The 12244-nt window shown below is 32.1% G+C and overlaps 2 protein-coding genes across 3 annotated transcripts in view; one reads left to right on the top strand and one right to left on the bottom strand.

The window, feature by feature from the left end:
• The first annotated feature begins 831 nt into the window (after positions 1–831).
• LOC108693483 (protein Skeletor, isoforms B/C) lies at positions 832–5628 on the top strand. Its single transcript, XM_018202465.1, has 12 exons — positions 832–1155; positions 1951–2173; positions 2420–2528; positions 2665–2903; positions 3038–3318; positions 3435–3571; positions 3660–3795; positions 3880–4078; positions 4620–4720; positions 4799–5053; positions 5144–5251; positions 5405–5628. The coding sequence occupies exons 1-12, from the start codon at positions 1083–1085 to the stop codon at positions 5593–5595; spliced, it is 2052 nt and encodes a 683-aa protein (XP_018057954.1). The 5' UTR covers positions 832–1082; the 3' UTR covers positions 5596–5628.
• Positions 5629–9497: 3869 nt separating this feature from the next.
• Positions 9498–12244, bottom strand: part of LOC108693340 (protein fem-1 homolog A) — a 4775-nt gene continuing 2028 nt past the window's right edge. For both annotated transcript variants that reach the window (XM_018202234.1, XM_018202233.1), the window contains exons 3-9: positions 11426–11734; positions 10926–11289; positions 10789–10849; positions 10502–10684; positions 10088–10336; positions 9799–9924; positions 9498–9719 (exon numbers count right to left, since the gene is read on the bottom strand). In XM_018202234.1, the coding sequence (XP_018057723.1) occupies positions 9498–9719; positions 9799–9924; positions 10088–10336; positions 10502–10684; positions 10789–10849; positions 10926–11289; positions 11426–11734 (1514 nt within the window). The remainder of the gene's footprint in view (positions 9720–9798; positions 9925–10087; positions 10337–10501; positions 10685–10788; positions 10850–10925; positions 11290–11425; positions 11735–12244) is intronic.

The raw sequence follows: 12244 nt of genomic DNA, 5'->3' as shown, positions 1-12244 counted from the left end.
GTGTGTGTGTGTGTGTGTGTGTGTGTGTGTGTGTGTGTGTGTGTGTGTGTGTGTGGTGCGTGTAAATTCTTTAAGATATTTAATCGATATATTTGTAATTTTTCTTCAATATTATATTAAAGTATCGCGTTTATATAAAGAAGAGGCTAACAAATTAAAACTTCATGCCCGAGAGATATTTCTATTTGGAATTCTTTTTAAGCTACTATCATTTATTATAATTAGGCTTTACAATTTTTAATATTTCTTTTTACTCCAGCTGTACTTTTGTATCTTTTAGATTCAATTTTTGTATCGCATTTTCTACATTTTCTTGCAACTTTCCACTTTCTTTTGCTCAAAAGTTCTATATAAACGCTCATTTCTTTCTAATAAGAAGTGCAAAAAGCGCAACGCAACGCAGTTAAAAGAAATTTTTTGCTTTCTCAACTTTTTGCTTTTGCTTTATTTACGAATATTTTGGAGAAAATCGATGAAAAGATTCGCGCATATTTTAGATATTGTGAAATTTTAGGAAGATAGGTAATTGCATTTTATTGTTTTTGTCAAAGAAAAACCAGTTTTACCGAAGAAACTCGTTCCAACTCGTTCGGTCTATCATCCTCGCGAATTGGATTCCGGCGAATAACGCGATAATGACCGCGACCACGGAACGAATTCGTTTTTCCATCGTCGATTGGTTCCCTGCGCAGCGAGACTTTCTCTCGGGGAATGTGCAATCATAGCGGTTGTGCGTGGAACCGCGTCCCACGAAGGCCGATTTGGCTTTCTAGTCGCGTTTCCGCTCGTTTTCGCCGCGAGAGACAACAGAGAACGCCTTGGCGTCCATCGTCCAGTAAATTCACCGTGACACACGCAATTCATCCTCCGTTATCTGTTATCGCGAGTGTGATAACTACGTCGGATCGCTCATCCAAGGATTTAGTCCGACTCATCTGATTATGAGCAATGAATCACCGCGATCACACGTAATTTTCCGATTATCTGTTGGTTTCATCAGCTTCTCGCTATTGGCAGTCTCGTGGATCTCCCGATAAAAAGTCAACGACACGCTTTGGAATATTTGGAAGGAAGATGAAGCGATGGCAGGTGTCGTGAGAATGAAGGGACCGAGTGCCCTTGTGACGCTTCTAGGATACTTGTTTTTTTCTTGCGGTAATTACCGGCCGTATAATTATAATCCATATTGCAAAAAAATATGCATTTGTGAAAAAGGAGATTAACGAAGTCTCCCCAACAAACGAGAATAGATTGAAAATTGAATTGAAATGGATTTAGATTTTCAGAAATATTGATTTACGAATGTTAAAATGAATGCTTTTCAATCCTGAATGCATTTTTAGGAATTATATATATATCTGTAGGAATGCATGCAGCATATCTCTACGCTTTTCAATCTAAAAATAATATTAGCTTTTTCTGTGCACAACACACATTGTGAATAAAAAACTTCAATTCAAAATTTTGAATAGGAAATGCAGTTTTTCAATCCAATTGCATCCAATTGAATCCAATTAAATCCAAAAAAAAGTATTCACTACTTAAAATACGCATTGAAATAAAAAAAATTTCAATCCATTTTAATCCATTCTCGTTTCCTGAGTCGAGAAAGAGCCGAAATCAACCGAAGACATCGCTTTATCCGGCATCGATGTCTCCGATGAATGCGAATGCGCGCGGCAAAATTTAGAGCTCTGAATTATTTGGAACAATTATTTCAAAACCTTTATTAGAATTATTTTATATATTTTTATGAATTTTTATAAATATTTAGAATATTTTTATAAATATTTAGAATATTTTTATAAATATTTAAATTGTGAAAAGACGAACAAAAAGTATAATATTGTGAAAAGTATATAATAATAATGTTAAACAATTATATTTTATGCTATCGTATTAAAAAAATTCCTTTATTAAGTCAATAAATATTTCAAATAATATTGACAGCTTATGCACAAGAAGATAATGACGAAAAATACAAGGGAAAATATCTGGGAAAATTAAATCCGTATCATCATCAAGTTTCCGGCGATGTCTGGGCTGTGGATCAATACACTCTGCTACTGACGTCTTTCAATTATGATGGTAATGGGGCTGATACATTTTTTTGGGCAGGCGCATCAAATAGACCAGGTCCGCAAGGATTTATTGTCCCTGATGAGTGGGGCAAGTAAGCTATATTTCTTTCCGTTCATTTAAAAAGAAAGACTAATACTCATATTCATAGTCAGGCCTTATATTTAAGGCTTCCTTAAATTTATCTTTAAATACTCTACGAATTATTTCATTGACTGCTGAGCATCTAAAGATAAATTTAAGGAAGCCTTAAATACAAGGTCTAACTACGAATACGGGCATAAGAAAATTTTAAGATAAAATGCAAAAATAGATTTCGAGTACATGCGTGTTCTTTCAGAACAAATATTTTGGACCGTTATTTTAACAAAGATTTTATACTGACCTTGCCGGATAATAAAAAGATAACAGACATCAAATGGTTCGCAGTGTACGATTTAGTGACTCAGGTAATATAAATTTTATAAGTGATGTATTAATTTTGTGTACAGTATTATTTCATATTTAATTTTTGATATAAAAGCTATATAAGGATTAGTTAAGGATAGATGAAATCTGATGATTTGAAATACTTTTTAATCATAGAACACCTTCGGAGATGTCTATGTTCCGGAAGAGTTTGATCCACCCACGTCTCAAAAAATATCACAATTGTCAAAAAGATCTCACAATGTCTCGTCAGAACCCATTGTAATCCTGGACTCGAAAACCATCAGCATTCCACAATTCACCTACAATGGACAAGGCATAGATACATATTTTTGGATCGGTCTTGGCCCGCAACCATCCAGCAAAGGCCAGAAAGTACCCGACGAATATGGATAGTAAGAGGAATAAAATGAAATTACAAAATGCTATTAGCGCTAGTAAATTAATTTATTTGTAAATTATTATTAAAAATCTCACGATGTAATTAAAGTTATCTAAAAGTATATGTAAAAGAAGTTTCTCTTTCTAGCATGGATTCTCTTAGGTCATATAATAATGAAGATATCATATTGGAATTACCAGGCGATAAAACCGTTTTTAATGTAGACTGGCTAAGTGTTTTCGACGTAAAAACTAACTCTAATTACGGTTCTGTCATTATACCCAACGGACTTAATGTACCGCCGTCATTGATAAAAGTTCGCAAGCAAACACAGTCTCTTCCGAATTGCGTCCAACTGCACAAGCGATATCAGATCGCCTGGGAGATCTTCGGTCCGCAGATTACTATTCAATTATCAGGTCAAGTCGGTATGTACACAAATAGATTTTGTATTAACAAATACATTCATATAGATTCACAATTATCTCTTAAAAATTGAGGCTTGAAAGAGATTACTCATTTTTGCACATTTCGATTTTTCCAGACAAAGATGAATACATGGCATTTGGTTTATCCGGTTCCGAGACCTCCAGCCAAATGGAAGGTGCAGATGTGGCTATCGCATATATGGATGATACACGAGGATACGCTACGGATTACAATATTACGGCAAAGGCGCCAGTGAGTAAAGTTATATTTAATTTATTAAGTCCATAAATAAAAGAAAGTAGGAAAATAAAAGATAACAGATTAATATGTGCGACGATAGTGTGGGAAAGTTCTGGGTCAGTACAAAGGAGTTTGCAAAGATGAGCTTCTCGGTGGTTTAGACAGCAATCAGCTTTACACCGCAGTGAGAGAGGACAACATCAATATCATTACGTACCGACGTACACTTATCTCATGTGAGTTGCATAGGCACGCGCATTTTTTTTCTTTATAAACACTCATTGTGACGTATAGAATAGTAAAAATTCAAATTCGCACAGCCGATGTTGGAGACAAAGATTTTCCCACGGATAAACCGGCATACGTGGTTTGGGCCTTGGGTAGGCTCGATAAAACTAATAATGAACCGAGTTTCCATGATGTATATCCAAGAGGTGATGTGATAATTGAGTTGAGTCGTAAGGAGCCAGAGAATGCATGCATTGATTTTACAGAGCATAATCACAAAATCTTCCCGAGGTGCGAAGAATGAATGTATTTTGGTTATATTTGTGTCAAATTATTTTTTAATATTATATACGAATTTTCATTAAATATCTTATCAACTATCGACTACAAATAGCATACAACCTGTTAGTTATAATTTCCTACGCAACAATATAACTGTTGAGTACGTACAACTCTTGTATTGTATAAAAAACAATCAATATAAAAAACTTGTTAATAGTACACGATAATGATTATTATGGGCATATAAGAGTTAGATTTAAAATCTTTATAATATAAAAATTAAATATATAAAATTACATGATAAACTTTATAATTTATAATAATATTTTCTGATATAGAATAAATCAATATTAAGACATTACATTATATTATATATGTTTCGGCCTTTGTATTAGGCGCTCTTCAGACGGACAAAAATTGCATAAAATTTTCTTCAATTGTATTACATCACAGTTATGTTGAGTGAGAAATAACACTTAACAGTTACATTAGATGATATTAGATACTGTTTTGAAGATTTTTTTTAAGCATCTACTGATTATTCTTACAGAGAACCTTGGCAAAAAACAGAAATATTTGACAGAAGTGTTAGAACTTTTAAAGCAACCATTGGACCCTCCGGAGGGAAACGAGGGTATCAAGGAATCACAAGTATAAACTTAATTAATTAATTTCGATTATCGTTTATCGTTTTTACGTATACAAAGATTTCACGAAATATATTCGCAGGTAAACCATCGGTGGGTCTTGCTTGGTACATCGAAGGTGCATTGATACCCGAATTATATCTACGACGAGGCTTGACATACAGTTTTCGTGTTCACGGTGGAAATAATCCGCATAGCGCGGATCTTTATCATCCGTTAATAATAACCGATGATCCTCACGGGGGATATGATACACTCAGCGATCTTGCGCAAAGTAAGATCAGAGTGTTGGCTGGCGTTGAACTGACTAGAAGAGGTCGACCGCGACCGACCGCAGGTTTGTATAGATCCTCCTTACGTGACTCACACATTTAATATAAATTTAGACACAAATGTTCGCGGAATTCTTTACTTTGTTATTTTTCAGTTGGGCCGCTTTGCTTAAGCAAGCACAACGGTCGAGACAGAAGACTGGATGATAATTTCCCATCATTCAAAAAATTCAATAGAACGCTTGTGCAAGTCTGCGAACCAGGTAAAAAAAATCTCCTTCGATTTTAAATCTTTAAATTTCTGGATGTTGACTAAAATGGAAAAATTCGAAAAAGTTCACGGTTTCGAACATATGTGAAGACAAGTAATGATTATAAAAATCATTTTCTTACGTTTCTCTATCTCTTATGTGCAGGAGAAGGCGGCACTTTAGTAATAAGTCCAAACTCATCATGGCCCGACCTGGTATATTATCACTCATTCACACACGCAAACATGGGCTGGAAGATTCACGTAGTTGATTCTTACACGAAGAATGGTGCAATCATACATAAATTATCATTACTTATTGCAATTGCGATTGTATTTTGCGGTCTATTTTTATAAAATTGAACATTACTCGCAGAAAAATATTCCTATTGTCAAATATTTTTCTGCAACTTATTTAAATATTTTACATAAGAACGCGCTAAATTATTTCTAATGAATTACTAATTCTTCAATGTGTACATATCGATAATCCACAAAAATACTAAATCATTGTATGTTGGTTTTATTAAAAAATTAAGAAACTCTAATACAATAGTTCCTATAAATTCTGCATTATCTGCACGATTTAATAACAGATTATAATAAATGTATAAGCTTAAATCCGCTGTTTGCTCATAGGTGGCATTAGTGAGCGTACAAAGCTACCCTGGGCACACAACACACTTTTTTTTATGTGTTTAACATCTGTCAACATTAACCAGCACATCATCAGCAATTTCATACAACAACATACATTTTTTCTTTCGTAATCATGTCTAGTTTTTTGCTAAAAAAAAAGCATATGCGGGAAGCTTTGCTTTTCTGTTTCAATTTGAAGAAATCGGCTGCCGAATCACATCGAATGCTTGTGGAGGCCTATGGCGACAATGCTTTGTCGGAAACAACGTGCAGAGATTGGTTTCGCCGGTTCAATGACGACAATTTTGACCTGAGTGACAAGAAGCGTGAAAATCGGCCCAGAAAGGTTGAGGACTGTCAATTGCAGGCTCTTTTGGACGAGGACAATACCCAATCGCAAAAAATGCTTGCCGAGCAATTGGGTGTTTCTCAAGCAGCCATTTCCATGCGGCTACATGCCATGGAGAAAATTCAAAAGATCGGAAAATGGGTACCACATGAACTGAACGATAGGCAGATGGAGCGACGCCAAAACACATGCCAAATTCTGCTTGCCAGACAAAAAAGAGAGTCGTTCCTGCATCGGATTGTGACAGGCGATGAAAAGTGGATCTATTTTCAGAATCCTAAACGCAAGAAATCTTGGATTGATCCCGCCCAACCATCAACATCTTCCTTAAGACCAAATCGCTTCGGACGGAAGACGATGCTGTGCGTTTGGTGGGATCAGGAGGGTGTCATCTACTACGAGCTATTAAAACCTGGTGAAACTCTTAATGCTCACCGCTATCACCAACAACTGATCAAATTGCACCGTGCTCTGCATGAAAAAAGGCTGCATTATCGGAAAAGACATGACAAACTGATTTTCCTCCACGACAACGCACCATCGTCAACAATGGTCCAAAACTACTTGGAGACACTCAACTGGGAAATGCTACCTCATCCCGCTTACTCACCAGACCTGGCACCTTCTGACTATCACCTGTTTTCGTCGATGGGCCACGCGCTCGCTGAGCGGCATTTCGATTCTTACGAAGACGTCCGAAAATGGCTTGATGAGTGGTTTGCCTCGAAAGATGAGGAATTTTTTTGGCGTGGTATACACAAATTGCCCGAAAGATGGGAAAAATGTATAGTTAGCGAGGGCAAGTATTTTGAATAAATTTGTTTTTGCTTCCTAAGAAAAAAAATGTGTTTTTCTGATTAAAAAATAGCGGATTTAAGCTTATACACCTAACAAGCTCAATTTTATATGCTCTCTTTATTTCACTATGTGAAAAGAACATTATTTATGTTATAAATATTAAATAATATTTAAAGAAACATTAATTTATGTAAAGAAAATAAAGAACCAGATAAAGTAAAAGGATGTTAAACGTTCAAATTGTTATAATAATTTTTTATTTCATATACCATTAATTAGTTCAGTAAGATATCGTGAGCATATAAAAGACAACATTACATTTGCAATGCGTTATATTCAAACAAGAAGATCGATGTGAGTATATTCCTAATATTTACGTGCTTAAATAAAGTGCCAATTGTAACAATTCAAATCTTTTTTTTTTAATCGCTTTACAAAAGTTTTTTTGCTAAGTTTTAATGCAGATTGGGATATACAAGAATGTGACGTTTGCTTCAACTGTGTACTTATAACGCATTTGTTTTCAATTTTGTATCAATTAATATTCTCGCTCATATATTGTATAATTATATATTGTATAATAAATTGTAATATCTTATCATTTTTTAATGAACGTTTGTAATAGCCTCACATATGATAGTCACTATGTTCGATAATGTAGTTAAAATTTATAGATTTTTATGCAAAACATATCGATAAATTTCGCTATTTATTTTTATTGACATTTTAATTATGTGGCATATCCGTCATATCCTTATATTCTTAAATAAAACGCTGAAATACTTAAAAAGCAATTTGTATATAATTTAGATTAAGTTTTTAAGGCTGATTTCAAATACTGTATTACATATCAACTTTATTAGTTTTTAATTGTGTATTAATTTCAAGATTGCATGTTTTAAAATTTATATTGTGTGATTGATAGTTTTTCAGCGTTTCAAATATATATTATCAACATATTATCATTTTTATAAATCTTTATATTGCAGGTAATAATAACAAACAAATCTAAACTATAAAGCGAAACTTAAAGACTTAAATTACATACATGAAAAAATAAATTAGTAAGCAAAAGTCTTAATTATAATTCAGATGTTGATAAAGGAATCCAATAATTCTTATATTGTATTTGTATAATTCTCAGTTATACTCTCCAGTGCAGTTTTGGTTTTACTTTAATATTTGTTATCACATCAGGATTTTTACAGATTAGATTAAGGGAATGACGAATGCGAAATTAACTTTTATTGGCGGGCATTCTTGCACAGCAGAGGCAGCGAACTTGTCACTATCACAGAAAAGTTGAGTTTTCCCAATGGAGTAATATAGCGATTTGAGATATAACGTAATTATTAAATTCAAATAATTTTGGAGATTCATATCTTAACCATATATAAAAAATTATCTAATTTTGATGTAATAGCTCAGTGTAAAAAGCAATAATTCTAGAAATACAATTTATAAACGATAAATAAAAAATTAAAATCTAAATTTAAATAAAAAATATAATATAAAAAGAAAACGCTCAATAATATCAAGATGCTTCATTATATATCAACATCTGAATTACAAAAAATATTTAGTAACATTATTATAAAATATATAATACAAAATATATAGAATATAAAGGCACTCTATTACAGTTTTTATATCAATTAATCAATAACTTAAACAGAATTATTAGATGATATTCTAAAAATCAATAGAAATATTTTCATTAAATAAATACGTATCATAAAAAAACATCATTCACAATATTTTTGAAAAAAATTTAATATAATTCTTTCTAAAATTTAATAAATTAAAATTTTAATAAATCAAAAATCTTGCATATAATGTTCTTATTTTTATACAGTTATAGTTTGTATCTTCAAAAAAACAATTCATATTGCCAATGTTTATATTTTCTACTGCATAAAGTATTTTTTTTTTAATTAGTATAATATGCCTAATGACTTTTGAATACAGATTTTTCTTCAGCAATATCTTGCAATATTTAAGAATGGCTGTCCAAAATTGCACAAACTCTTAATATTTAATTAGATTACGCAAGTCGCTGTATAGAAGTATTAAAAAAACGATTTTACACATTGTAAAGTATATATAAGTATATCTCATCGAGAAAATTAGTTTTTATAGAAGCACTCTTTTCTCACATTCAGTCTTTTCACTTTGATGTCTTAAATTGCATGCGCGATATTTACAATTTAGATCACACTTAACAGGAGGATTCTAAAAATAGTACTTTCTTTATATATAATTAAAATTTTGACATTGTTTCATTTCACATTATGTTATGTTTTTTTTCTATGATGTTCTTATAATCTGCATTAATTAATTATAATTAATATATACCATTGTTTATTACTACATACGAAACTTTTGATATTGTCATATATGTTGGAATTATAACAAAATACGTTGTAAGATTGTTCTTAATAAACATTCAAGTTATTTGAAAATATTATCAATATCATTCTCTATGAAGTTCAAGAAAATAACGTAACGTAATAGGTAATTCCGTACTACGAATTCCATATTTACAAACAGCTTGCGCGGCCTGACACTGAAGGCTAGTATAATTAAGGAGGTTGATACTATTTAGTGGATTAGAGGATATCAATCGCGCTGGTGTATCTCCCGCCCTATTTGGTGTATCCAAGTGTGCGCCATAATCCAACAATAATTTTATCAGCTATTACAAATATAAATCATTAAGTTTGATTTATACAAAATTCTATATAAAAAATATATGTATAAAGAAAAATACTTACAGGATTGCGGAAATTATATGCGTTACTCGCTACATGTAAAGGTGTTGATCGCATTATATTTCTAGCATCAACATATGTCCCACAATCTAAGAGTAATTTAACAACATCTAAACGTGGAAAAATTGTCTGAAAATATGCACCACATATTTCTATTATTATATATGTACATATGTATATGTATTTCCTCCATATCTAATTTATAATCGATTTTTGCATCAAGTAAGTCCAGGGAATAATAATTTTTAATTATAGAATATTAATTAATATATAACTGAAGGTCCATACTTACATGCATATCATCGGCAGAAGTAAAATAACTAGAATTAATTGTATTTAAACTAGAAACGCAAAGATGGAGAAGTGTGTCCTCTGTATAAACAGTTCTTGGATTTTGTTTCACTAAACCACGGACTAGTTCGTGCATTAGAGCTTTCTCCTCATCAGAATTCGCCGTTTCTACTAATAGATAAATAAGATGTGTCACACACTTCAGGATGCGTTCGTAACTATCTCTTTGTCTTTTATGTACAGGACGCTTCTATAATATTCACATTTGTATAATTAATTGTACAGCAATAACATACACAATGTATTATAATACAAAATTCTCTGTAAATTGTGTGTGTGTGTGTGTGTGTGTGTGTGTGTGTGTGTGTGTGTGTGTGTGTGTGTGTGTGTGTGTGTGTATGGAAATCGCATATACCTCCAGCAATTCTCTAGCTTCGGTTAATTGGCTAGAAAGTAATTTAAATATCGCTACTACGTCGCAAAATCGCGGTTCCTGCTTTTCTCGATTACGATCCATTACTTCCAACGTTTTTTCATTCAGATCTACCATAAGCCTTACAAGAGCTTGTGCGGTAAAACAAGTATCTGCATACAAGATCTGCAAAAAATATCGTTAAAATGTGATAAATTTTTCATATGGAATCAATGATGAAAAAAAATCACATAACCTATAACTATGATATATATAAGCAATTAACATACCGAATCTTTTTCTACTCTAATTTCTAACGCGCGACGCCACAGATCTATACAATTCTGATATCTAGAAAAGAACCTCTTATGATAAAATATACAATATAAATATAATATAAAATAGTTTAAGAAACTAAAATATTTACCTTAAGGCATCTGCATACGATGCACCTCTAAACATCAGCCGGAAGAGAGTATCCTTATGATGCGGACCTAATATCCTTTCACATATCAGCAGGCTTTGTATTCTTATTGCATCTAAGTCAAGCGAAATAGCGCTTAACTCATCCAAATTTGAAAATTCCGTAGCGTTTTTATAAGCTTCGCGTTTTGGTAATTCAGGTCTCTTTGGTAAAGGCACTCCGTCATCCGAGTTGACCATTCTGAGGATCATCGCTGCCCTCCAATATTGCAACGCCATGTGCGTGTCATTATGATCGTCAAAAAATGTAGATCCCATCAATTCGTTTGCATCTGCCAATCTTTCCGCAGAATACGATACGTTTTCCACTAAATTATACATAAATGTTATACATACATCGTGAAAGAATACAAGAGAATAAATCTCTTATTATAGAGATTTATTATAAAACAAATAGATGTTTCAATGTTATATTGTTTCAATGTTATAATTAAATCCTCTCACCTAAATAGTCAAATATTTGAATAGCTCCTTTAAGGCAGGCAGTCTGGAGGGCATCATCATTATAACGAGATCTAAGATGAGGATCTGCATTATGTTCTAAGAGCAGTTTAGTAGTTTGAAGTCTGTGCTCTTGTATAGCATAATGCAAGGCAGTTTTGTTCTGAATGTCAGTGGCATTTACATCCGCGCCATGTTCCAACAAAAAAGTACATAACTCCACACTTTGTACAGAATTTATCAAACATGTTCCACCATTATAATTTGCTTTTAATATATCGGCGCCGTTTTCCACTAAATAAGAGACAATATCTGGAAAATATGTGTTATCCACATATTTAAAATCATTCTGACAATCCAGATAACTTGCATTATCTAAATGCAAATAATCATATTTATAACTAAGATTAGATTATATTATAAAAAATATTTATATTTAATAATAAGAAAAGATATACATTTAATTATATTATTACATTATATATGTATATTTGGTTCTTTTAATGAAAACAAAGTAATTAACACAGATTGCAACACTTGCAAAGAGTCTAAAAGTAGGTCTGACCTAGACCTGGATACACTCATATTTTTATTCTAATTTAATTTAATCGCAAATCTACTATATTGCTTTTATTGTAAAATATGTATTACTTATTTGAATGCAAAAAATTATGTAGGCGTTGTGTTATTTTAATTGAAGAGGCATAAGTAGATAAAAAAATCACATATATATATTGTAAAAGTAGGATAAAACTATTACCATTTCTCTATTTTAAATTTCTCTGATTTAACATACTATCTTTAGCAATAATTTGATTAAAA

The sequence above is a fragment of the Atta colombica genome, unplaced genomic scaffold (assembly GCF_001594045.1).
Source record: "Atta colombica isolate Treedump-2 unplaced genomic scaffold, Acol1.0 scaffold9, whole genome shotgun sequence".
In the NCBI taxonomy this organism is placed as follows: domain Eukaryota; kingdom Metazoa; phylum Arthropoda; class Insecta; order Hymenoptera; family Formicidae; genus Atta; species Atta colombica.
The sequence above is the reverse complement of the archived record's forward strand: the minus strand, read 5'-3'. Positions and strand labels throughout refer to the sequence as shown.

Bases quoted from the DNA above. Each gene is read 5' to 3' on its own strand.
- LOC108693483 (XM_018202465.1), top strand. From the start codon at position 1,083: ATGGCAGGTGTCGTGAGAATGAAGGGACCGAGTGCCCTTGTGACGCTT. The intron at 2,529-2,664 runs GTAATATAAATT...TTTTAATCATAG, and splicing joins TGTACGATTTAGTGACTCAG to AACACCTTCGGAGATGTCTA. The intron at 4,079-4,619 runs GTGCGAAGAATG...TTATTCTTACAG, and splicing joins AATCACAAAATCTTCCCGAG to AGAACCTTGGCAAAAAACAG.